Source organism: Nomascus leucogenys, chromosome 5 (assembly GCF_006542625.1).
Source record: "Nomascus leucogenys isolate Asia chromosome 5, Asia_NLE_v1, whole genome shotgun sequence".
NCBI classification, from domain to species: domain Eukaryota; kingdom Metazoa; phylum Chordata; class Mammalia; order Primates; family Hylobatidae; genus Nomascus; species Nomascus leucogenys.
Genome location: NC_044385.1, coordinates 69,656,803 through 69,682,793, shown reverse-complemented (window position 1 = coordinate 69,682,793; position 25,991 = coordinate 69,656,803). Strand labels below are relative to the sequence as shown.

At 38.6% G+C, this 25,991-nt stretch overlaps 1 protein-coding gene across 3 annotated transcripts in view; it reads left to right on the top strand.

Moving 5' to 3' along the window:
- ENOX1 (ecto-NOX disulfide-thiol exchanger 1) overlaps positions 1 to 25,991 on the top strand; it is a 597,960-nt gene that overhangs the window by 366,621 nt on the left and 205,348 nt on the right. For 2 of the 3 annotated variants that reach the window (XM_030813340.1, XM_030813341.1), the window contains 2 exons: positions 21,297 to 21,440; positions 22,228 to 22,365. In XM_030813340.1, the coding sequence (XP_030669200.1) occupies positions 21,371 to 21,440; positions 22,228 to 22,365 (208 nt within the window). In that variant the 5' untranslated portion in view covers positions 21,297 to 21,370. The remainder of the gene's footprint in view (positions 1 to 21,296; positions 21,441 to 22,227; positions 22,366 to 25,991) is intronic. The other variant, XM_030813342.1, reaches the window with a different exon arrangement.

Here is a 25,991-nt window from a genome sequence, read left to right as displayed (position 1 = left end):
TATCTTTTATAAACAAGCTCACTTTAGTTTTCTGGTTGATAAACCAGCATCTTTATGTAGGAAAACACTGTACTTCGGAAGCATGAATTTAAATCCCTTGACATTTTTCTCAAAGCAACTTTTTAGAGAATAAAACTGCTATTGTCATTATATACATACAGAGACCAATATAATCTGAATAACTTGACTTAAATGTAAAATAGTAAAGAGGCAGCTATGTCCCTTCAGCAGCCTCCAACGCTCCCGATTTCACACATTTGAGTTTACCATTTCCTGCCTGAGCTGCCTGCACACTTTCTCTCTCTCTCTCTTCCCACATAGGTTGTTTTTTTTTTTTTTAATCCTTTGAGACTCAGCCCATATTCTTCTCCATTCATGGTGTTTTCTCGATACCCCAGATGAAAATAACACCTTTCTTCTGCCTCAACCACACACTTCTACAATAAATATTTTTCTTTAATATTCTTTGTTTCAACATCTAGTTATTGACCTCAGGTATTATGGAGACATATTTTTTTATGAATGGAAATAAAGACTGATTAGCAGGCAGAATTTTGTTTCTGAACCATTATATTAAAAAAATAAGTGACAAAAGCTTTCAAAATACCAACAGCATGTAAGTATTTTGTGTTTTTAAAATAGAAATGAAATATGTAGGTTGTGTGAGTACCGTGGTTTATTTCTTGAAGCATATGAATCATAATTATCCCTATCCATTTCAAAAGACCCAGGCACCATTGTGTAAAGGACAGTATTAAACAGAATCTGAAGCTTGGTGCAGTGGTCAGTAACTGGGCAGAGAGGACAGGAGCCAATAGGATATCCTAGTAGGTACCAGCTTCCCATGGCCTCCGCTTTCTCAGCTCTTGGTGGCATTGTCAGTTGGAATGGAGAAGTGGAGGATATAATGTACAATCACACTGCTGAGAATGAGTCCAGATGGTCATGTTCTGACCAACAGGCCACACTACCCCTTAATGCTTCCCAGTGGTGAGGTTAGCTCCCAGTGTGGAGTGCTCCATAGGAGTCCTGTGTTTTCATTTGCTCCAGGTTGTAGGTTTCCTGGCTGGAATGGCATACTCCATTGCATGGCCCATCCGTTTCCAGTTTTAGAATGACCATAAGGAAAACAAATGGTGTTTCCTGGTAAGATCTCATCATAAGTGACCAGACAAATCCCTATGTCAAGTCCGTCTTCTGCGTGCAGGGTATTATGCTAAGAGGTTTGTAATCTCCCCTTGCCTCTTGTATACAAATATCTGGGAAACTAATGGAAGAGAAAACACAAATACATAGATATACAAAAACACACACACACACATACACAATAATAAGACATGTTAAAAGGACACGTAGAACAGTGGTTGTCAAAATACATTTGGTCAGTGGTTCAATGGTGGATACAAGCTTAATAATTTTTGCTGTATCTGTACCATCAAAACGTTTATTTACTTATTCATTTTTACACAGTTCGATAAAGTACTCATTTTAGCCTCATCCTAAACAATGATGTCTGCTTTTCTTTTAATATTTTTTCCCTGACACATATTAGGTTGAACTATATGAAACTGCCAATATTTGACCATTTTCTAAATACACAGAAACATCAATTTCACATGACTCAAAGCAAATATAGCTATTAAAAATTAAAATAATGGTGTTGGGTCCCACATTAAATCCTCTGACATACCACCCTTGGGGAACTCTGGAGTTCAGAGGAGCAAGTGGTTGTAGAAAATCAGTCTTACATGGTGTCTTGGAGGAGGTGGGCCTTTATATGAGCCTAAAAAGAGAGAAGCATACAGAAGAGAAGGAACAGCCACACCCACAGTGGAGCAGCTGTGAGCACTGGCGTGTGGGAGGCAGCGTGCAACACCAGGCAGAAAGGAAGGCCGAAGGAGTGGAGGGAGAGCGACTAGCTCCTTGGATGTCTCAACCCTTGCTTTTATTTGAAAACCATGTTTTCAAAAAAAGCATATGAGCACAGTTTTAAGACCTCTCTCAAGTCTCCTAAAAATTATTCTCTTATTGTTTCTAATGCCTTGAGCAGGGTCAGGTATTTCTGTTAGAGAGCACATGGTTGTCACCAGGGTGACCATGTTGGCAAGAGCTCTGTAAGGTAAGTAAAGGAGGCGTGAATCTGAACTGCATGAAGACAGCTGCATCGGCTATCAAATCCCAGGGAAGGCCCTACTGCCAGCGTTAGCAACTGACTGGATTGAGGCTCCCTCCAGTGCATTCTAGAGGTTTCCTTGGCCACTTCTGTGGACATCTTTATATCTTGCTGGCCCATCTCTACTGTGCAAAGACTCTAGCTTCAGGCCTGTGTCCTTACCAGGTGCAAGTAATGGGTAATCACCCAGCACATTCCTCTGAGCTTACTATGAAAATATATTAAAGGTCAGTTTCCCAGGATCACTTTTCATGGTTGCCATGCCCCTGGAAGGCCCTGACTTAGCCCTGTCTGAGGTGCGTTCCAGCAGGAAATGTTGAAGCATCTGGCAAACTGGCCATGGAACAACATGTACCATGGTTTTTGGAATAAAAAGGGAACAAATGTGTTGAAAAAACTCAGAGTGCATCACGTCATAGAAATGTGTCCTTATTACATTTAGAGCTAACTATAATTTAGGAAATTATGGATAGGATTTATTATTTTCTTATATTTAAAGAGAATAAACATATATGTGTATGTATTTTTTTTAAGACTTAATTCTTTTAGAGCACTTTTAGGTTCACAGCAATTTTAAGCAGAAGGTACAGAAATTTCCCATATATCTGCTATGCTTTGAGTTTGTCCCCACCAACACTCATGTTGAAACTAGATCCCCAGTGTGGCAGTGTTGGGAGGTGGGCCTAATAGGAGGTGTTTGGGTCATGGGATTAGATCCCTCATGAATGGCTTGGTGTTGTTCTTGAAGTAGTGAGTGAGTTCTCACTCAAGGAAGACTGGATTAGTTCACCGAGGAATGTTCTCATGAGCGTGGGTTGTTATAAATAGGATGCCCCTGAGGTTTTGCCTCTTCACACATGTTCACTTCCCCCTCGATCTTCTCTGCCATGCTATGATGCAGCATGAAACGGCCTCACCAGAAGCCAAGCAGATGTTGGCACCATGCCTTTTGTACAGCCTGCAGAACCATGAGCTAAATCTTTATAAATTACTTGGCCTCAGGTATTCTGTTATAGCAACACTAAACAGACTAAGAGATAGCCCCAGACCTCAGACATGCATGGTCTCCCCCATATCAACATCCCCCTCAGAGTTGTTACAATTGATAAGCCTACGTTGACACCAGAGTTCACAGTGTAGATGTGCTTTATTGACAATTAATTGCTGTTTGGTGAATAGGGTTAACGATTTGTGTCTAGCAAAAAGAATAAGGCATGGCTGCTCCTTTGAGGTAATAGTGTCTGAATCCCCCTTAAAAAAGAGAAATAAACAAAAAAAACTTAAAGGGCGAAAGTAGAAAGCAACAATAATAACCACAAAAGCAATCTATAAATGAATCTCAGGGCTGAGACGGAGTTGAAACTGTACATAGATCTTTAAAATGTCAAAGTCATTTTCTTTCTATTTGTATTTATTTATTCATTTTTTGAGACAGAGTCTCACTCTGTTGCCCAGGCTGGAGTGCAATGGCACGATCTCAGCTCACTGCAACCTCTGCCTCCCAGGCTCAAGCAATTCTCGTGCCTCAGCCTCCCGAGGAGCTGGGATTACAAACATGCGCCACCATGCCTGGCTAATTTTTTTTTGTATTTTTAGTAGAGACGGGGTTTCACCATGTTGACCAGGCTGGTCTCGAACTCCTGGCCTCAAATTGATCCATCTGCCTCGGCCTCCCAAAGTGCTGGGATTACAGGTGTGAGCCACTGTACCCTGCCTGATTGTATTTCTTATGAGTCCAGGAAAACCATAACTTCTGGCGATGACTGTATTTCAAGGTCCTTGACAATACAGTGAATTTTGAGTGTTTATTTGTTTGCATTTGAAAATGCAATATTTATTATTGAGTGTGGTAAGGCCAACAGATCAGGAGATGACTGCCATAGAAAAGATAGTTTGTTACTCACAGTTCCAAAGAGAAGGAAGCATGCCACGCCACACAACGAGGAGCCACACAGGGAGGCGCCAGAGTCAGTCAGAAGGGAGAGGAAGTGAGAGCGCCTTTATTGTGATTTCTGCAAAAGAGGAGGCAAGGCAAGGTGGGATAAACAGGCGTAGGATGGGCTAGTTTGAATAATTTAAGCTCTGGGGTATAAGGGCTCTGTCTAGTACATGATACTTGGCTCCAGGATGATTAAGCCAGAGGAATAGTGGTTCAGCATCTGAGAGCCAATAAAGGAGGTGGTCGAGGGTCTGGGCTCTGGATTGATTGGTTTGCCTTTGAAGTATGTGCTCCCAGGTGAGGTGTTTGCTCTCTTGGATTGGCTAGCCCTGGGAGGGGAGATCCCTCCAATGTCAGCAAGAACCCATATGTCAAAGCATCAGGAATATAGAAAATCAAACAGTAATGATTAATACAGTGTGTTTATACATATTCATATGTGTATGTATATATACACCCACTCATAATATTTAATCAATGAATTTGCGTATGCGGGAGGGAAGGGTGTGTGTCTACTAAGTACTAGGCACTGTTTCAGCTGATGACAATTTACCAAGAAAAACATTTTTAAAAGGTTAAAAATAAGCCTGCCCTCATGGATGACTAATTTATCAAAGAAATAACTATGTAATATAACCTCAGATGCCAAGAAATCCTAGAGAGAAAGAAAATAAGGCTAGTAGAAGGACAGAAGGTAACGCAGTTGCTATTTTAGGTAGAGGTCAGGGATGACATTTCGTCAGAGAAGGGCCCAGGTGAGGGAACAGGGTGGTTGCGCAGTTATCTGGAGGAACCACAAGTGCAGAGTCACTAAGAAGATCACACTTGCTGGGCTCAAGGAAGAGTAAAAGCACCTGTGTTGTGGGAGCTCCAAGAGAAGCAGAAGCTTTAGGAAATGATGTTGCCAAGGTGACCAGGAGCCAGAAACTGAAGGACTTTGGAAACCACCTAAGAAGGATGGGAAACTGTGTCTGTTTCTGTGAAGCTTAAGCCCTATGAAGACAAGAGTTAAGCTTTAAAATCAAAATGCAAACGAAGTAGCCATCAGCCCACTCTATTTCCTTATTTTCTACACTATTAGATTTTTTTTATGTTCATTTGAAATGGCTTAGTTTGCAAATAGGGAAGCTTAATATCTTTCTCCCCAAAGATCTACATTTAGAAGTCATTTTTACAGTTTAAAACAAACAAAAACTTCTCCACACAATGCAAAAGGACAGCTTCAGGTCATGACTGAAAATGACTTTCTGTACCATTGAGTTGCCTTGGCATCCATGTGGTATTTAAATAAAACGAAATGCAATTTTTTTAACTGCTACACTTTTGTAAATCTAAGAGATGAAAAAGGAGCTATGAACAATCAACAATTTGTTTTTATTTTCTATTAAATTGTAGTGTTTTTTGCACTTCGTATCGTTTACTGAATATAAAGTAAAATTCGCTTGCACTCCACTTACTCTAAGAGCGCCTACAAAGAAAACCTCATTTCAAATCTAATTGTGGACATTGTGCCTTCATTAAAAATTCATAGGGTTTGTGAATGTGTCACATAAGTATGAGTCTCCATTATTTCCTCAGCTCTTTTCCCACTGCCAGTTCTGATCAGAATTTTAAAACACCCACATCAAGAAAGGTGTTCTCTGAAGAACAAAAAAAAAAGAGGGAATAAAGAAAAGAAATTATGAATGGAAATAGAAAGACCTTGTGACCAAATATGCTGCAGTTTTCCAATTTCGCTTCGGTATATGTAGGTCAATAGGCAGGGGCAAAACAACCTTCCCTAACCTCTACATCTTGGTATTGCTATTTAACTACTTCCTCTCAGCAAATTTAAGTTTGTTATTTACTAGTAGCTGATCAGTTGTTTGTTTTGTTTTATGTAAAGGGAGGATACTAAAGAGTAGACTGTTGAAGTTAGCTTCCTCTCCATCCTAGTTCTCACACTTCTTCATCCACATCAGCAAGACCTCCGTAACATACAAAATGCATATTTTGTGCACGTTGCTCACACAGTGGACAAGACAATCAATGCTACACAGTTAAACCATTTGGGTAGGCTCCATGTTGAGAGCCTGTTGTTTACACTTTATATGCGTTCACTGGTTTGCATCAAGCATATGCAAAGTCAAGAAAACTAGTGGAAAGCATAAAATAAGAACATATAACTAACAAAACTGTGATCACATGGCATGAAAGAAATATACCTTTCTGGATTTCATATATAAGTGCACAGTAATTGTGTTATGTTTAATATATTTTGGAAATTACCTTTTCTCCTCATATAATCTTATTTTTGCAATTTAGCTCAGCAAGGAGCTTCCAAACCCAGAAACAATTTCAACTCAATACAATTGGAAGGATATGACTATAACCTCCATTTTATTTTGCATCACATTTTAAATATTAACTCATGTTTTCTCTTTTCCTTGCTGCCCTTCCTAACATGGCCTGCTCATCTATTTGGTCCCCTAGCATGTGCTCCAACAGCAGATTACATATCCAAAAGATCCCTGCCATTGCTGGTCATTACTCTGAATTTCACATTACACAAGTCTTTCCCCATTTGATCTACTGGACCAAAGGAATTTACAAACCAAAATTGTGATGCTTATGCTGAATCCCAGTCACACACAGGCTCAAACTACCTAGTTTATTATTCTGCTGTCATGTGTATCAACAATGAATTAAAGCAAAATACTTGTAGAAAAAAAAATGCAGACCAGAATATGTACTTTTCAGGTGGGAATAGTGGCTGGAAAGTTGTGCTCATGAAGGTGTCCTTAACAAAGTTTTTGCTGCTGCCGTCATAGTTGAAAGCATTTCTTTCAGAGGGCCTATCTAAAGGGATCTAGATTTTAACTCTCAAAATATATGACAGTTTTGTTAGTAATGTTTTATTCCTTTCAGCTCCTCCAAAAGGCATTATACGTTAGCCTCTCCAATGACTCGTGAGATGAGGATTGAAAGCATCAAGTGGAAAAGCTCAGGAAACTGGCCCACAGGGTACTTGTGACAGGAACTCTCCTCTGGTATGCAAATTGTGCTGCCAAACTGCTGTGCACATTTCTTAGGAGAGTCAGGGAAAGCGACTTGCCCAGATCAGTTCTTAGGGTTTCCCTAGTTTGTCTCTACTGGGAATGAAAAAATAACTGCCACAATGGGTGATGATTCTAATCAGCATGCAGGGGGACTTTGATTTGAGTGTCCCACATGATAACTGACATAGATCCTCATTCTTTCAGCACCTCCAGAATGTCAGCTATCCCTTGGAATAGGAGTTAGAGGTTGGGTTTTCTGGTTTATCCAGCTTGTGGCTTTACCCACCTCCACAGAACCCCCGACCCGCCTCACCAACCCTAGTTTCTATAGCTCCTATTCCCAATGACAGGTAGAAAGGAGAACTGCATTCCAGGCCTCTTCCTTGTAGCTAGCTGCCAACATGATGAGAAAGCTTGTGTTAGAGAGAGTGTATTTGGTACAAGTAAGAGAAATAGAACAGAAAAAGGTTCTGGCAGAAAGGGAGTGAGGTAAGAAAAAGTAGTAGTAACCTGACTCAACCTCTCAGCCTTTCTATATATAAAGCTGGGACCAGCCTTTCTACTTTGCCATCCGCCTCACTCACTAGTGCATTCTATCAGGCAGTACAGTTGTGGTGAGGGTGTGGGTGATTTAGAGATTGCAAGTAGAAGCTGTTGACACGGGGAGAATGGACCTGGACAGTCCTTGATAATGATGTTTATACCTTCTTTATCCCAAGCTCTCAGCTCAAACCATCAATTTGCCCTCAATATATATATTTGGACTGAGTTAAGCCCAATTTGGGTTACAGATCAACCATAGGTAGACACTTTATATGTTTGTTCTCTCTCTTTCTCTAAGTACACAATTATTATTCTGACTTATTTAAGAAAAATGTGCCTCTCAATAAAGCATGGGTCTTGAGTTGTCTTTCAGCAGTGATTTCTGCTGGTTTGCCCACATTCTTTTTCTTGCCTACTTCTAAAACTGAAGTCAAGGGTTTGAGAAGGCTGACTGGGGTAAGGGCCATGTAAAAGGTGCAACAAATCTTCAGGTCCTGATTGCCATGGAAACCTCAGACCAGGGCTTGACCTTGCCATGACAGGCTATCTCCTGGTGCATTGCTGATGTTGGCACTTTCTCTCCAAGCAACTTACTACTCCTGGATCATCCTTCTGGTTTCAGCCAACTTTTTTTGTTTTCTTTCTTTTTAGAAGCAGATGTCTAGCAGGGTTTCCTTTACCAAGCCTAGTAGAAAGCCTAGTAATACATAAATAAGTGGTTTTATCCAGAACCTAGTTGTTGTTTTCTTATAAGAGGCATGTTCCTAAGAATATCTAATTTGCCATGCTATAGCAAGTTCATGTCTGCTGGTACTTTTTAGTTTGTTTAGTTACCTGACTGTATTATTGCAAACTTTTTGAAGACAGGGTCTATGTCTTGTTCACTGTTATGTTCTTGGTATCAAGCACAGTGCTACATACAGTCAACATCTTGTAAAGATATGTTGCATAAATGAATCTCCCCCCAGGGGTAGAACTAACCTTTACCCTAGACTTCTTTTTCTCTTTAGAGCCAGTTAAACCCAGAGGAACCTTCTAGTCTGACTCTTTGTGGGAGAAAGTTGGAGTTCCCCAAATCTATAACAACAGACATCCAGGCTAGGGTACATTGAGTCCTGGGCTCTGCCATTCATTGGCTTTCTGACCTTGGGTAAAAATCCAAAGGAATAGCCTTCTGGACCTTAGTTTATTTTCTTTTGTAAAAAGTTGGAATAACATCTATCTCATAGGTTGTTGTGAGTCTTTTTCATGAGATCAAGGATGTGAGCTGCTTGCCACAGTGACTGCTATATAGGGAGCTATTTTCCCAGCGGTTGCATCTGGGGAGTGTGATTGGCCGGCAGATAAGGAGTAAGGCAATGGCATTCCCCTTTTATTTTATAGACTTTAGCTTTGTTTGAACTCATTACATGTATCAGCAATAATACTTTTAAAATAAAAACAATCCCCACCTCTCTAGTGTATATTGATATTTATTCTCAGATTGAAGAGAACTGTGTCATTGCGTTTCTGTGCAAATTTTATCCCTAGAGAAAAGGATGGTGAATTAGCCAATAGTTAAGAATGATAGCAAGAGTTTGGGGAGTGTGTTTGAATGAAGGTGGTGACCCCTATTAAAGTAAGGGTTTGATCATACAGTGAGAAGTCTGGACATGATGGTGCATTTTGTTTTATGTTGATTATGTGTCTCACTGTCACATCTACCTTATTTTTATCTTATTAGCAAAATTCTGTGTGTGGTAGACACTTTCAAGTTGATATCTTGGATGAGTACACAAGAATATGTCTACTTCAGTGTGCAAGTAATAAAATCATCATCCTAATTGCCGTAATAGTCAAGGCCTGGTGAATATTTGGAGTTGACAGCCACTATGGTTCTCAAATGCCCTCACTTCACACACTGCACTGTTTAACCACTACTAGTTGCTGGTTATTTTCTTAAGTTGTTATTTTTCAATAAACATTATCTCATCATGAGCCATAAAATTGAGAATTGCTCAAGAGTAAAGATATCAGAGGACTTGAAAAGCAGAAGATCTTTTTCATTAACACTAGAAACGAAAAAAAAGTAATAATGCTGGTGGGAATTCTTTTAAAATATTTGTTTAGGTTGGGTTTAAGCCATCTAGCTGTGAAAATAATAAAGCATCGTAGCAATAGCAATATACTGCAATTCCCACAAAGCACATTCAGCACAATTTCTTTTTTATAAATAATAAAACCATAAATACATACGATGACTCTAAGCTTATAACATGAAATTGCATTCGGTACCATGAGCCAGAGGTTTTTCTCTCTCATCTGTATTCTTTAAGGTCAATTTTTGCTTATGCCTCCTTCTTCTTCTCCACAATTATTTATGTAATCCATGAATAAATAATGGAATGGCATTCGATCCTGAACTGAGTTTGGCAAATTTGAGAGGAAGTATAACTTTATCTTACACACAGTAGGCAGGAAGGAGACAGTGCCTCAGAACACAGCCATTTAAAACCTTTCTAGGCAGCAGGAGATTTACTTACTCCATATCAGATCAAACATAACAAATGCATTCACATCTGATGTTTAGTATAAGTTTGTTTATAGGAACTTTGGAGAGGATTTTTTGAATCATTTTGCTTTTGAAATTATTTGCCTGCAAGTTATTTCTTTCATTTAAAACCAGCTCTAATTTCTCCATAATGGTGCAGACTCAGTAATTTCTGCAAAGTGAGATAGCCCAGTTACAAATGGTTTTCAATATAATGACTTTTATGTGAATACTAAATTTGACAATTAGAATTGTCATAATATGGAATTTATAAACATTTAGTTAAATATTTGTTTTGGATAGTGTGCTTTTCATTGCATGTTGACACAAAATATTTTCAGGTCTCCATCATTATTGTAGACCCTATGCCTCTAGTGCCTAGTTGAGAACACAGCTCTAGTTAGGAAAAGAGACTAGTTGCTCAGAGGCAGATGGGTCCTTTGGTCTGTACGACTGTAGTAGAAAAAGAGACTATTTGAGGAACATAGTCCTCCAAATGCCATCTCCTTGTAAGGAAGGATTTTTATGTGGCATTCTTAAGAGGCAAATATCTCCCCTGTTGAAAAGGAGAATGTGTTAATGGGGGACAGTAGGGGTGGAGGACTTTTTTATGCAAATCTGTGACCAAGATAGACAGAGGGTAAAGGACTTGGGTCTGTAGCAACAGTGTTTTGTAGGGCCCTTCAACTTTGCCTTCAGTGCTGGAGCCTTTCCATCAGCATTTATTCTCTCATCTCTCTTGTTGGGGGCAGGAGCCTCCGTGGAGGTTTTCTGGGTTATGAGGGCCTGCTGAGATCACTAGATGTAGCCAATTCCTGCTTTTGATGATGCCTGACCTCCAAAAGCAGCTAGAACATAAAGACCTTTTACCAAGAAATAACCAGGATTCAGCTTCTGAATCATGTATGTCCCTGGAGGTTGGAACCACCTTTCTGTGCCCCCTAATCTGCCTTTAGCCTCAGGAGCCTGAATACCTTTTGGACACTCAGGCCTTTTTCTCTTCTGAGCACCTTCATTTAAATCTTGCTGGATACAACCAGCAGCACCAAAGGTTTGACCCATTTCCTCAGAATGCTCACTGCTGAACTAGAACTTTCCAACTGGATGTCCTGCTGTGCAGTCATTTGCATCAGGCTCCTGTGCCCCCATAGACCTCCCCTAACTACCCCATCATGCCTTCTGGGTTACTCCCAATGATATAGCCATACCATTTATGAAGCCCTGAGAAGCAAAAAGGACCATCACAGGGGACCCAAGCCTCCACTGTTCTTGCTCACTGGTTACAGAGCATGAGCAAGGGCTATGGGTGGTCATTTAGAGAAAGATAAAGCAAAGTCTGTCACCCAGGGCAATCCATGCAAGGTGTGGGTGTGTTCTGCTAACGTTCCCTGTCCCAGGGCGATCATGACTGCAGGGCTAATGCTTTATTCATCATGCTGCAGTGGCATCATTAAGAGCACATTTGTTTAAAGAGTAACTAACATGTTATTTGTCACCCTACTAGGAGAAATGTTAAACAGGATGAGCAACTGGCTCAGGCTGGTCTTGGTCTGATCTGGGTTTTATTGCAAGTGGATTTCCATAAATTAAAGGGCTCTAACCAGGGCTTTGTGGAAAATAGATAACTAATTTGCCAGTTTGCCACCATTTAAGGGTCAGTTATTTATCCACTACAATTAAAATGTTCCACTTTGCAGCTTAATATGTTTTCCACGGTTGGGTCAAGGTGTAAAATGAGTACATAATGAAAAAACTGAGCACAAAACAGCACAAATTATAGAATTATATATTGTCTGATTTCCTTTATGTAAGAAGACAATAATGTTTACAGAAATTGCTTTCTGTGTATAAGTGCAGCTGAAGAGGCCGGGTTGTGACCAACATTGCCTTTCTGTACTGTGTATGCATACAGAATTATTCTTTGATTTGTGGCCATGTGTATGGTTTATAGAATTCACCTCTCTTGATAGCTACATCTTTGAAGCCTGACATCCACCTGAAGTCTTGTCCCAGAGGCGTTATCCCTTCCTCAAGACGACTCTTTCCTGTCTCTCTCGCTCTGTCTCAGCAGTCCATAGCTTTGCCATTTTAGTTGAGGCTTTTATTTAGTTACAACATTCTGTTTACACTGTCTACTCTTTAGAACTTTTAGAATGTGAATGTGAAGAGAACACAAGAGTGCAAACACAGAAAAAATTTGACCGGGGGAGGCAAGAATTATCTGATATGTCCTTAGTTACTTTTATAAATTTATCTGTGGCTAGGTAAGATGGTAGTTAAGCCTCAGTATCCCTATTCGAGAGATAGAAGAGTCACTTTCCAAGACCACATATCACTGCAGAGGTAGGATTTGAGGACAGAATTTAGATTTAGATCTCCTGTTCTTCAGATAGGTGCTCAGGAGAGAGAATGGTGAACTCTTAGGACTATTTGGCACAGTGAGCTGCCACACCCATCACTAGCTGAGGCTGGATAGTTGCCTGTCAGAAACATTTTGGAGACATGTTTATCTGGGAGAAGTAGGAATTGATAAACTCAGGTTTTACCTGATTCTTCAAACCTTGATGAATTACTCTATGAACCTGTATGTGTTTGCCCTGAATCCCAGGGGCTTAGAAAAGCTTTGCATAAAGTGGGACTCTTCTAGCTTTAATGGATCCAGGCTTATGTTTACTGATGATATTGCTTTCTTAAATAATTTACTCATGAGCAAAGTCTAGCAGTGATCACTTTTTTTTTTATGGTCTGTGTATTTTGGAAAGTAGAAAACAACATGTGACAGCAGGTTGTGTATGTGGTTGATTGATATCCATGAATGAGAGGAAGGAGTTGAGCCATTACGTATTTCATAAACTGTCTTCAAGTCTAATGTTGCCCTTTTCAGAAAATCTCCAGAAGTCTAAATGTGAAAGGTCCTATATTTTAAAACCTGCCTATACAAAGACTTTAAAACTACATACAGTAGCCTCCCTTCCCCACAGAGGATATGTGGCAAGACCTCCAGTGGCTTCCAGAAACCTCCGATGGTACCAGTCCCTACATACTACCATAGTAGCATCAAGGCCTGTTTTCTTTTCTTTTCTGTTTTTAATGGAAAGAGGGGCACTTTATACGTAAGGTCTCAAGATTTTTTTGTTATTTGTTCAATTTAGATATATAAAGCATATTTTTTCCAAAAGCAAAGTTTTCCTGAGAAAAATAATTTTACTTGTCATGTCTCTACACTTACATGTGTAATGCCGAGTGGTATTTTTCTTTGTGCCAAAAGAAAATTGTTCTTATCTGCTGTCCTGCACATGCTAATTGAGTTGACTCTTTGGCAAATTTTGTCATTTTGTTTGATTGCATGATTTTAGAGGGGGGCCTTCAGGTCATCTCTCTTTCTCTCTCTTTCTCTCAATATAGAGTTCTTCAAAGATAGACATGTCGTGGGTAAAACCTTACCCATTTAGAAACCATGTCCTCTCTAAGATGGAAAGATGATGATTTGTAGTTTAAAATTGGCTGCTATACAAAGTAGAAAAGTGGAGGATGTAATCACAAACCAATAATGGAATTTCGTGTTTGAGAAATGGTTGGTTCTGCTTTTCATCTTCTGTGGTGCATGCCAAGTGGAAACTTTTCCTTTCTTCCAACAATTTCACTTCTTTAGTACTGTACATATATGCCTTTGTTACACTAATGTACTGCTTAATGGGTCTGGAGATGCAGTTATTTATAGGTTTCAGCTCATTCAAAAAGCAGCTGCAAGAAGTCTCACAAAAGGAGAACATCACTGTAACCTGCTTGTGACCCTACATTGGTTACCAGGGAGGTGTGGAATCTTAAAGCTTAGACTGTGACTTGTTAAGTGCATCTAAAGCTTATCTTGAAAGATCTGACAGATTTTTTTTTAATTGTCATTCTTTGACACTTTGAATTCATCTGTATTCTAGTATACAAGAAAAATCCCTCCACCCTCATTGTGTTCTTTAGCTTTAAACTTCCAAGCTTTGGGACTAAATTCTGGAACTGAGATTTTTTTTTTCTTGGTTCCTTTATTATTTCCTTCTTTTCCTTTTTCCTTCTTCATTTTTACTTTCCTCTTTTCTTTCCTCCTTGCATGAATTCATTTGAAATTACATGTAAAATATTTATATTTTATATAAAATGTAAAATATGTTTTATAAATTTATAACTATATTATATATATATTTTACACCTACCACATTTCAGGTACTTTGCTTGCTAGCTGCAGGGTATGCACAGATGACTAGTTTCCTTGATCATCCTAAGCTTATAGTTTATTAGAGACATGATAGAGATAAACTAATTAGAATATGAGTGAATGTGCTGGGATAGAGCAAGGTACAGAGTGCTATGAGAGCATGGGAGAAAGAGTATATATCTCCTTTATCTTTCTGCCTTAACAGAAAACTGGAAAAAGAGTAGGAATGGCATCTCTCCTTAGGTGCAATGTAGTGTGATGTGACACTTCAGAAAAAAGTTCAGTGATTTTATTAACACAGATGGTCCCTGATTTAGGATGGTTCAACTTATGCTTTTGGGACATAACTCCATTGGGATGTAACTCCAAGTCAAGAAGCACCTTACAACTTGTGATGGGGTTATGGTTTCTACTGAATGCACAGCGCTTTCTCACCATCATAAAGTTGGAAAATTGTAAATTAAACCATCATCATTTGAGGACTGTCTGTTGTATTGCCAGCATTAAATACATTTTCATCTTACTATTTTTTCAACTTAATGGGTTTATCAGAATGTAACCTCATCATAAATGGAGGAGAATCTGTATATGAATAACTAGTTCGATACTAAAGAAGACCTTTTGATTTCATGGGTTTGATACTAAATGCTATAGGGTTCACCCCTATCTGAATTGATCTTTGTCCAACTCCATCTTCTGCCCATACTGTTTCCAAGAAATGGCTTTTCTCGCCATCACTGAGAAAGAGCTTTTTAGTGTTATTTGATATAATATTCCTACTTTACAGTCATCTCATCAGAAATTCCCCATGATATGCCTAATCTAAATCTATTCCTCAAAACCTTAATCCTATTGTTTCCCATTAATCAGCTGACATTGATCATTAATGAATAATCACCATCCTCTACATTTAACAGATTTGAGACTATCGTGCATTATCATGTAGGATGTTATATAATCCCATTAGCTACCTTTTCATTCTTTTCTTGAAACTCTCCTCTAAGTGCTCCCCAATACCCCAAAACTTACTCCTATCTAAGAATTGAGGAGTAACATAGATTTAGCTGACATTTCTGAGGAGGTGCTGAGGAGAGATTTACACTGTATGCTTCCCAGTGAAACCACCTGAAATTCTGCTTAAGTCATTGATCTTCTCTGTAGTCGCCTTTTCTTCGTGGGTGGGCACCAAAGATCTCTCCTTTCTTTCCCCTCAGAACATTCAGCTTTTGTGTTTTCTTTTACCACACTTTACAGAGCAATTCCTACTCTGCCCCTAAACTCGCGGATTCCACTCACCTCCCTTAACAATAAAATGAAACACCCAGTAGTTAACAGGACCCATTCTCCTTAGAAGCCAGATTAGTAACCCACTACAATAATCAGAGAATGTCCTTTGAACTCTTTTTGTATTTGAAGAGATGATAGTGAGAATTTTACAAAACTGATGAAAGATATTAAGATTTTTAGTTGTTCCTCAGTGGGAAGATTGATCTGCAGTTATGTAGTTTACCATTACAGGAAGCAGAAGCATCTCCCCTACTATTCATAGTTGCTTAAAAAATCGAAGAGTTAATACGTAAGCATACCTACTTCACAATTATCTATATTGTTTTAAACCATGGAACATTTCCATAACCTCAAGAGAGTATGGCACTGACTATGTGAAGATCGAAGTTAGGTATTTCCTTAGTGATGGAAGAGGAGAGTGAACTTTGGAAGGAAATGTATCTTTCTTTTTACTGTAAATATGTACCATGATAATGCTAATGGAGAGTTCGTATAAAATAAGAAAGTTGCAGATACCATATGAAATAAGCTTCCTTTGGTATCAACTCTTTTCTTTTTGAGATGGAGTCTCACTCTGTTGCCTAGGCTCTAATGCAGTGGCTCCATCTTGGCTCACTGCAACCTTTGCCTCCCAGGTTCAAGCCATTCTCCTGCCTCAGCCTCCCAGGTAGCTGGGACTACAGGTGCACGCCACTACACCGGCTAATTTTTGTATTTTTGGTACAGACAAGGTTGTACCATGTTGGCCAGGTTGGTCTCAAATCCTGGCCTCAAGTGATCCACCCGCCTTGGCCTCCCAAAGTGCTGGCATTACAGGCGTGAGCCACCATGCCTGGCCTGGTATCAACTCTTTACAAGACATTAACAAATCTGATTCTTTCACCATAAGTATTTTGTTATTGAAGTAGGTATAAACCTAAGAACTTAGATCAAACAAAATCATGCTTTTTTGGTTTTGTTTTGTCTTTTTTAAGACAGGGCCTCACTCTGTTGCCCAGGCTAGAGTGCAGTGGCACAATCTCAGCTCACTGCAACCTCTGCACCCCCCACTCCCCAGCTCAAGCAATCCTCCCACCCCAGTCTCCTGAGCAGCTGGGACGACAGGAGGGCAATACCATGCTTGACTAATTGTTTAAGGTTATTGTAGAGATGGAATCGCCCTATGTTGCCCAGCCTGGTCTCAAACTCCTGGGTTCAACCAATCCTCCCACCTTGGTCTCCCAAAGTAGATTATAGATAGGAGCTCATATCTGGGATTGTAGATATGAGCCACCACACCTAGCCTATTTCTTTTTTTCAATAAGAAGGATTTTCAATACCTAGCTGATCTCTACCCTCCTTTAACAGGAATCTGTGTTTTGTGGACAATTACAGGTAGGTTTTATTATTCATGATGTGTATATCCCTGGTACCTATAGAAATTGTTCAAGCGATTCTCCTGCCTCAGCCTCCCGAGTAGCTGGGACTACAGGCACCCGCCACCATACCCAGCTAAGTTTTGTATTTTTAGTAGAGATGGGGTTTCACTATATTGGCCAGGCTGGTCTCAAACTCCTGATCTTGTGATCCTCCCGCCTCAGCCTCCCAAACCTGTGCCATTTTTTAAGCCAAATAGTATTTTCATAGACTTGATAAGTTTCAAAAACTATTTGCCCCATTATCTAGCCCAATGAAATACTGAATATAAATATATTTTTTGAACAGTTGTGAAATTGGTATGAGATTTTATACTTGAATATATCTTAACAGGAAACAAGTTAGATATCTGTTAAGGCCAAACAAAGCTGTACTTTTATCCTTGGCATTTTGTGTATCAGATTGTTTTGTGGTGCTCATACTTCATTAAAGCTGTAAGTAGAAACTGCCAATTTCATAATTGGTCATGAATCTCTTGAAAGTTTTTGTAGTTGCATAGGCAGAAAAAACCTAGAGAGAAAATATTTATACATCTTTTAAGTCACATCATATTATTTATTTTTATTTTATTTTTATTTTTATTTTTTTGAGACAGAGTCTCGCTGTTGCCCAGGCTGGAGTGCAGTGGCACAATCTCAGCTCACTGCAACCTCTGCCTCCTGGGCTCAAGCAATTCTCCTGCCTCAGCTTCCCAAGTAGCTGGGATTACAAGCATGCACCACCATGCCCAGCTAATTTTTATATTTTTAGTAGAGACAGGGTTTCACCATGTTGGCCCGGCCGGTCTCGAACACCTGACCTCAGGTGATCTGCCTGCCTCAGCCTCCCAAAGTGCTGGGATTACAGGCTTGAGCCACTGTGTCCAGCCTTAAATTACATTATATTATTTTATGTATTTACTCTTTTAGAGATGGAGTCTCGCTCTGGCACCTAGGCTGGAGTGCAGTGGCATGATCTTGGCTCACTACAACCTCTGCCTCCCGGGTTCAAGCAATTCTCCTGTCCTGGCCTCCTGAGTAGCTGGGACTACAGGCATGGGCCACTACCGCCGGCTAATTTTTGTATTTTTAGTAGAGATGGGGTTTCACCATTTTGGTCAGGCTGGTCTCAAATTCCTGACCTCAGATGATCCACCTGCCTCGGCCTCCCAAAGTGCTGGGATTACAGGCATGAGTCACTGCGCCTGGCCTATATCATATAATTTTATAAAGGAATGGTGGAAAATGAAATATTGTGCTCCAACTGAGGTGTGGCACAGAAAACTAGGGCAACACTTACTTTTAGAAATATCAAGTGTTACTCACTGTTTTAGAATTAATTACATAATTATCTACCAGAACACAAAGATCCCAGGGTACCTTAATGGAAACACTACATTTCCAAATAAAATAATAATAATTATCACCTACTGTATTCAGAGTGCTTTATTAGCTGTAATTTTTAACTCCCCACATCTCTGTGTGTAAATAAACATCACTAAGAAGATTAATCTTTTCTATAGTTTAGAAATAGTAAAACTAAGGCAGAGAAATTGATGTGAATGATAAATTAGGCTTTATGGTCTTGAATCATTTAAAGAGGCAGGTATTCAATAGGAACAATAGATGCTAACAAAGTACCAAAATCATTCTTGCAACTATTCATAAATTACTAGTTGATAATTAATTATAAGTATTACCTTTCTTCCAAAATGAGTGACCGAATCAATTTAAATTTTGTGAACAATGTCACGGCAGCCTTGAGACTACTGGAAATTCCTAAGATGTGACAGAGCTTACTTTAGAATCACCATCCCAGGCACATGGTAGCCACACGAAGTTGTTATGTCATTAAAACCATTGGATTGGGAGACTGAAGAGATATAATACATTGAATGTCACAAGAGTTTGATTGGGGGATAGATGTAGGTTTATACACCACATCTTGCCAACAGAACAATGCTTTTTTTCAGTGGAACAGTAGCAGTTTGTTACTGTTTTCAGTGAAACACTTGCAGTCTGTTAAGATGGCCATGAAAGTGTTAGGTAGAAACGATGGTTCTCTAGGACACTTGATGCCCCTTTGTACGACTGTAACCACTAAGGTGAAAACTGCCATTGGAGCAGACTCTTATAGAGCCAAGGAAAACTAAAGCCATCCTTAAAACAGTGTAGCAAAAAGTCAAGGTGAAATGTGGTGGGTCAGGCACAAGTCATGAGCCTACAAAGTAGAGGGATATTCTCTGATATAGTGTTCCAGAACTGCAGACTCATTCGAGAGAAAAAAAAAATGTGTGATTAATGCCCATTTGGGAAGAATCTGAGGTAGAAGGAGGCTAGCCAACTAAACTTCATTTGGGGAGATAAGTAAGACAAATAGTGACCTTGCAAAGATCTGAAACAGCTCTGCTACAGGGCCATTTGAACAAAAGAATGAACACATTCTAGCCTGACTCTGCCTTGCTACTCTGAAATGGTTGGAAGTGGAGAGAGAAAAGTGCTTTGAGATTTCATCGTAGAAAGATCGTTGGTGAATGGACCAGACATTTAGGTTAGCTGTGCATTTCTTATGCTATTGAATTTATTTTCTATGGTGACAATCTCTTTGTCTAATGGCACCCATAGCCTAAGATAATTGATGCACAATACACATGCAGGTTCTGAGTTCATTTGGATAGTATAGTGGGAAGGAATAAAATATTTATTCTCAGTACAATTTGCTTCCAAAGTTAGAATCATTCACTGTTGGATGATGATGGTGATTCATCTTCCTGATAGACAATTGGAAAAAAATTCCACACTATCTTACGTACCCCTCTAGTTGAGGGCTAGGGGTTTGTTGAGACCATAAAAACTATTTGTTCATTATTCACCTATTCTTGAGAATTGAACCCTTAGCTTCCGTTTGAACTAAACTTCTGCTCAACTGATCAGAAGTTCTTTTTGACAGTAGTGCTGAAGGAGTTACTGATTCTTATACCTAAGAATGAAAGAAACAAAAAGACATGCCATAAAAGGTTCGAACTCCACATTAGATACACTGTCAAACCATAAGATCTAATTCTAAAATCATCATTAACAGGAACATGGTTTAGAAAAACTTCTAAATTTATACTAAAATAAAAATAAATATTTAGACTTAGTTGTTATATCTAATCTAATTAAGATCAAACTTGTCATGCCACTCATCTGAGTTGTGAACTGGTGAAAGTGCACTTAAAATATATGTGAAAGCTCTGTTTTTGCATTTCTAAGGGTGGAGAGAAGGCATAGCATTTTATAAATAGTGTGAGATTGAGAAGAACTTTGTAACTTTAATGTTTAATTGTTACTTATATTTATTAGATAAGTGCATTAAGACTATAAATATATAAATATAAATATATATTATATATATAAATATTATATAATATATATTATATATAAATATTATATAATATATATAAATATGTGTGTGTATATGTGTATATATCTATATATATATATATGAAAGCTGGGCAATTCTAAGGAAAATTCAAACCAAAAAAGTTGTGGCCAGTTAAATTATCTTTCCAATGAGCTGAAAAAAACAAATGCTCTTCCTTTGCCTCCCTAACACCCTCTAGATCTTCCTTTATGGACAGCATGCCATTCTTCTCTTCTGCCTTTCCTCACTATTGTAATTTAGGTACCCTCCTTTTCCAGCTGCATGGTGAATGGGTTCTTGCTTTTTCCTTCTACCTCCCAACTTTTTTTCCTCTCTGAATACATTCCACAGATGACCATCTTCCAAAATAACAGCATCAATTAATTTTTTAACTTAAAAAAAAAATCTTCTTTAGCCCTGACTCTGCCCTCTCCATTGATGTGTAGTGTGTGTGGAAAAGGCTGTGCAGGGACTGATAAGCCCCCATTTGTGAAAGTGCTTCAGTAGGAAGCAAGACCTTTGAGGTACTCACAAACGGGGCTGTTTATTCAGCCAGCCCAGGCTCCTGGTGAGTCAATGAGTTGACCCACACATCTCACAGGGCTCTAATAACTGAGCCACAAGGCAGCCGCTGAGCAATGGGAAGCAGCCTTTCTTCTGTGCTCGAGATTGGAAATCAGTCTTTGTTTCTGATTTTGAATAGATAACAGTTTGTTCCTTGACGTTTTATCTCAGTTAACTATTAAGGTTTCTCACCACACTTCTGTCCCGTTTTGCAGAATCTGATGACCTCCGAGGGGACCCTGCACTCAGCCATCAAAGTGCTCCTGCCCCTCTGGATGCTCATAATTCAATGGTAGATGCAGGTGGAGTTGAGAACATCACCCAGCTTCCCCAGGAGCTTCCTCAGATGATGGCTGCAGGTAAGTGCCAGTGGCCAGCACAGGACACAAACAAGGCTTTTTTGAGTTCTTAGCGGAAAAGCTTGCCCCACCTTGAAAAATATGCATTGAACCAGGAGCCTGGGCCCATAAAGAAATCAGTCTGTAGAACTAGTGAAAATGAAAGAGCACTAAGTCAAATTTGACACATTCTTCTGTTTTGTTTTGGGTTTTCTTAAGCTTTGTGCTACTTGTTTGTAATTTGATTTATTTATTTAGAAATCCTTCAGAAAAGTCACTTTAGGTAGACACCTGTGTTTTCTTAATATAATAGTGTAAAAGTTTGTAAAGGAAGGAATAGATTACGAGGTAACACTTAATAAACTCAGTCAGGACCAGTTCTACTGCTTGACAACTATTTTCTTGTTAGATAGAAGGCCTGCCTACTCAAGAATTACACTTAGAAACAGTAAGCCAATTAACTTGTTTTACCAAGAGAGTATTACTGCTTTGCCTCTCAGCCTTGTGACTTAACTAATGTTGTTTCACTGGGAGAAGGAAACAATTCTTCAATTTTTTTCCAGGGGTACCTCCTCAATAGCATGCTGTGTATAATATAAACTACATGTCATTAAGTTTTCTCCCAGAAAGTATTTGGAAACACTTTGTGTTTATGTCTAGAGAAAACATTGCTTTAGATTATAGTTCTTTATTTTTTTTGTAGTTTGGGAATGTGCCAAATGAAGCCTCACATCTCTAGAAATGTGATTTTCTTTAAAACAAACACCCTTGCCTATGGACTCTAAATCATGACTTGTTTTCCCCACAGCAGCTGATGGTTTGGGGAGTATAGCGATAGACACGACCCAGCTCAACATGTCCGTGACAGATCCCACAGCCTGGGCTACAGCCATGAATAACCTGGGCATGGTTCCCGTGGGGTTGCCTGGACAGCAGCTCGTGTCTGGTAAGCTTTCTCCTGGTTTCAGAGATGCTTGCAGCAGTGCCGAAGGGTATAGGTGACAGGTGCCTGGTAATCTCTCCGTACCGCGAGTGTTGGACACGGTCTTTTATTTATGACTGGGGCATGTTTGGCAAGTTGTACTTGAGATTCTTTTCCTCATCACCTTTCTCTTCTGCCTAATAGCTGTTCTCAGAAAAAGCCACATTAACTGTTACTGCTATATGCAGTCTTGCAACATAAATTGCATTTTTTAAAATTGGTAAATAGAATGGCTACTATTTGCTTTCCAATTTGTAAAACTCATTCACCTACGTTATCCCATTTGATTGCACTGTCTTCCCTTTATGATAGGTAGATATTTCTTTGTGTTATTGCTCTTGTTAACGTTTCCGTTTTACAAATAGAGAAACAGAAGAGCAGAGTTTCGGTGACTTTTTCCAGCATTGAAGTGGCAGAGCTATAAACGCAGCTCAGCTGACACTAAATTCCCTGATTTCTGTCCACCACTTGGTGGAATCCTAATACAATGCATGCATTCAGTAGAGAAAATGTTTAGAAATATCACAAAGTCAAAAGCCATCTAAAAGATTTAATCATTGAATTTAACAGGTGTTTGCTGAGGATTTTACATGTGTCCTGTAAAAAGTGCTTTGAGAAATAGAATAAATATATATGTATATAAGTGTCTTTGAAGAGCCTTTCTCTCTAAATTGAAAAAAAAAAAAAAAACAAAACAAAACACCAACACCTGAAAAACAATGATAAAAACGATGTGTAGAGTCAGATGTGTTAAGTAGTGGTGCAGACTGGTGATGTAATAATCAGATCGGTCACTGGGGCTTTGAGGAAAGATGTTATCAGGAAGGTGGGGCTTGAGCTAAGTCTGGAGAGATGAGTAGGATTTGTATATTCACTCACTCATTCATTCATTCAACAAATATTCATTGAGCCGCTGTCTGGTGCAAGGGCTCCCACAGTAAACAAGACAAGCATGGTCTGCCCTCAGAATTTATAGTGGAGAGGTGACAACCAGGTATTACGCAGTAGTCATTGTTACAGTGGCAGAAGAAAAATTCACTTTTTGGCCATCAAGGTAGGTGAGGGTAGCTGGTGTTCATTAAATAGAAACCAATCGCTTTTGGAATGTTGCTAAGTTCCACTCCCACATACCTGTGCACTTTATGCTGAGTTGACCCAGCATTTGTTTTTTGTTGTGTTTCTTTTTGGTCAATCGTGGCCATAAATTAAAAATTCCAAATTAATTATAGTTATATATGTGTGTGTGTGTGTGTGTACATGTATGTATGTGTATATGTGTATACACATATATAATATATATGGTTTCTTTTTTAATATAACAAGAAAGAATATGAAAATGGATAAGAGACCAGGGAAAGTAGGAGACAAAGGAAATACAAAGGCTGAGTTTTAAAACATTATATTTAGGATATTTATTAAGTTCTTCAAAATGCTATCAAATTCATACAATTGAAGATTAGTCTGCTCTAGGGAGGTAGGTGTACATAAATGACATTTTCTATGGCTTGAACATGTGTTTATCCCAGGCCCCTTTTCCCTAAAGCTTACCTAGACAGATACTTTCTTCTAATAACTTGAAAGTAAAGGTTTCTGTTTTTCCACCCACGTTTCCCCAGCTGCCTAATTGAAATATTCAGAGAGCAGAAGTTACTTACTCTTGTCTCACCTCCTACTTCTCTCAGAAAACGTTGTATGACTTCTAGAGTAAGCCAAAACCTTCATAATTCATTATTTTTTTCTTGTGATTTTGAGTCTTCTGACATTTTAACCGTGACCAATTTATGATTTTCCCAGCAACTTGCCATGAAAAGAATTACAGCCCTACTCGTTATAGAAGATGTACCGCATCTGCCCCGAATTACTTTTTCTATCTCCTGTGTTAGCCAAATTGCTTAAACTGTTTTTGAGCCTTTCAGGGTCTTTCTGGGCTTCCCTTCATCATTTACACAGCCCGATAACTTAACTGCACTTTGCTTTGTTCTCAGGGCCACCAGCCAACTACATTCCTTGATACAATCTCAGGGTCAGGTTCTGTTGTGTTTGGTTAGTGTTTATTTATTTTATTCCAGTCTTTTTTCTGTGTATTTCAATCATACTGAATATAACATTTTCTATTATGCATTTTTAACATCTTATCCTAAACTATTTTTCCATTGTATTCTTTTATATTAAAAATTTAAAAATAATTCATCAAATCTCCAGATTACTTAACCATTCTACTATTTACATTTAGGCTGTTTCCATTTTTTCACTGTTACTAGCCAAGTTTCTTTTAAGAACTTAGTCTCCCTGAGCACGCAAAAACATCTTACCTTTTCTATAAAATGGTGATCATATCTACTTCATGGAACTGCTGTGAGATTTAAATGGGATAATTTATATAACCTCCATATGGTAAGCATACATTACATATTCTTCTTACTCCTGTGTTCTTATTTCTTCCTTTCTCCTTTCTGCTTTTTTTAAAGCAAATAATATTTTGCTTTAAAACATTGCAGTGGACATTTTTATGCATGGGGCTTTTTAGCTGTTAGAATTATTTCCATTGGATAGACTCCTACATGTGGAACTAGTAGGTCAAAAGAAATGAGGATTTTCAAGTTTCTTGTTAAGTACTGGTCAATTAATTCCCAAACCATATATATGGACTTAATATTTACTAATTTGATATGCAAAAATGGCATCCTATTATTTTATCTTAAATTATTCTATAACTACCCTTGTTTATTTCCTTATTGTCTTTCATTTTCTATTCATATTTTCTCTTTTGTAAATAATTATTCTCACACTGTATCCATTTATCAAATAGGGTTCCTGGTAATTTTTTTGTTGTTGTTTATATTTGGGCATTTGTTAAACCTTTTAATCCTTGGACTTCATATTTCCTAAAAATATTTATCTAGTCCATGTTTTGCCTCCTAATGTTGGTTCTTTTTTATGGTTTTTATATTTAATTTTTCATTTTGAGTTCTTTATTCCATTTCTAAATGCAGAAAGGTTTGCCCACTCTGGAAGTTGTTATATTCCCTATTTTCCATGCCCCCAGTGACTTAATTCTGCCTTTTATTGGAAATTAAATTCTTATGCATATTTTTATCTATTTCTGAAGTATCTATTCTTTACTACTGATTTATCTATTTTTATTCCAAGACCACATTGTTTCAGTTCTTCTGGTTCTATGGTATGTTTACATGACATATCTGATGCCCTTTTTACTGTAGCTGGTGTGCAGCACTATTGTTTCTTCTCCACGTAGCCATAGAGCCACAGATGCCACTGCTTGCTCATGTGTCATGCTGGCCACCTCTGGAGTTCTTCCCTGTGAATGCAGAACGTTAGAGGCAGCATTTAATGTTTCATAAGGGACTTAAAGATTATTTAGTGTAACCTTCCTTCCAAGAAATCCTCTTTAAAACATTTCTGACAGGATTATGGAGAGGCTGGATTTTATGAGTACTTGGCTTTCTCCCAAAGTTTCTGATATTTCTAAATGACCAAACACTCTTCCCGTATTTGTTGAAATTAAACTGACACTAAATCCCTTTCCTCATTGCTTCTTCAATTTATTGAGAGATTAAAATTATCAGCAA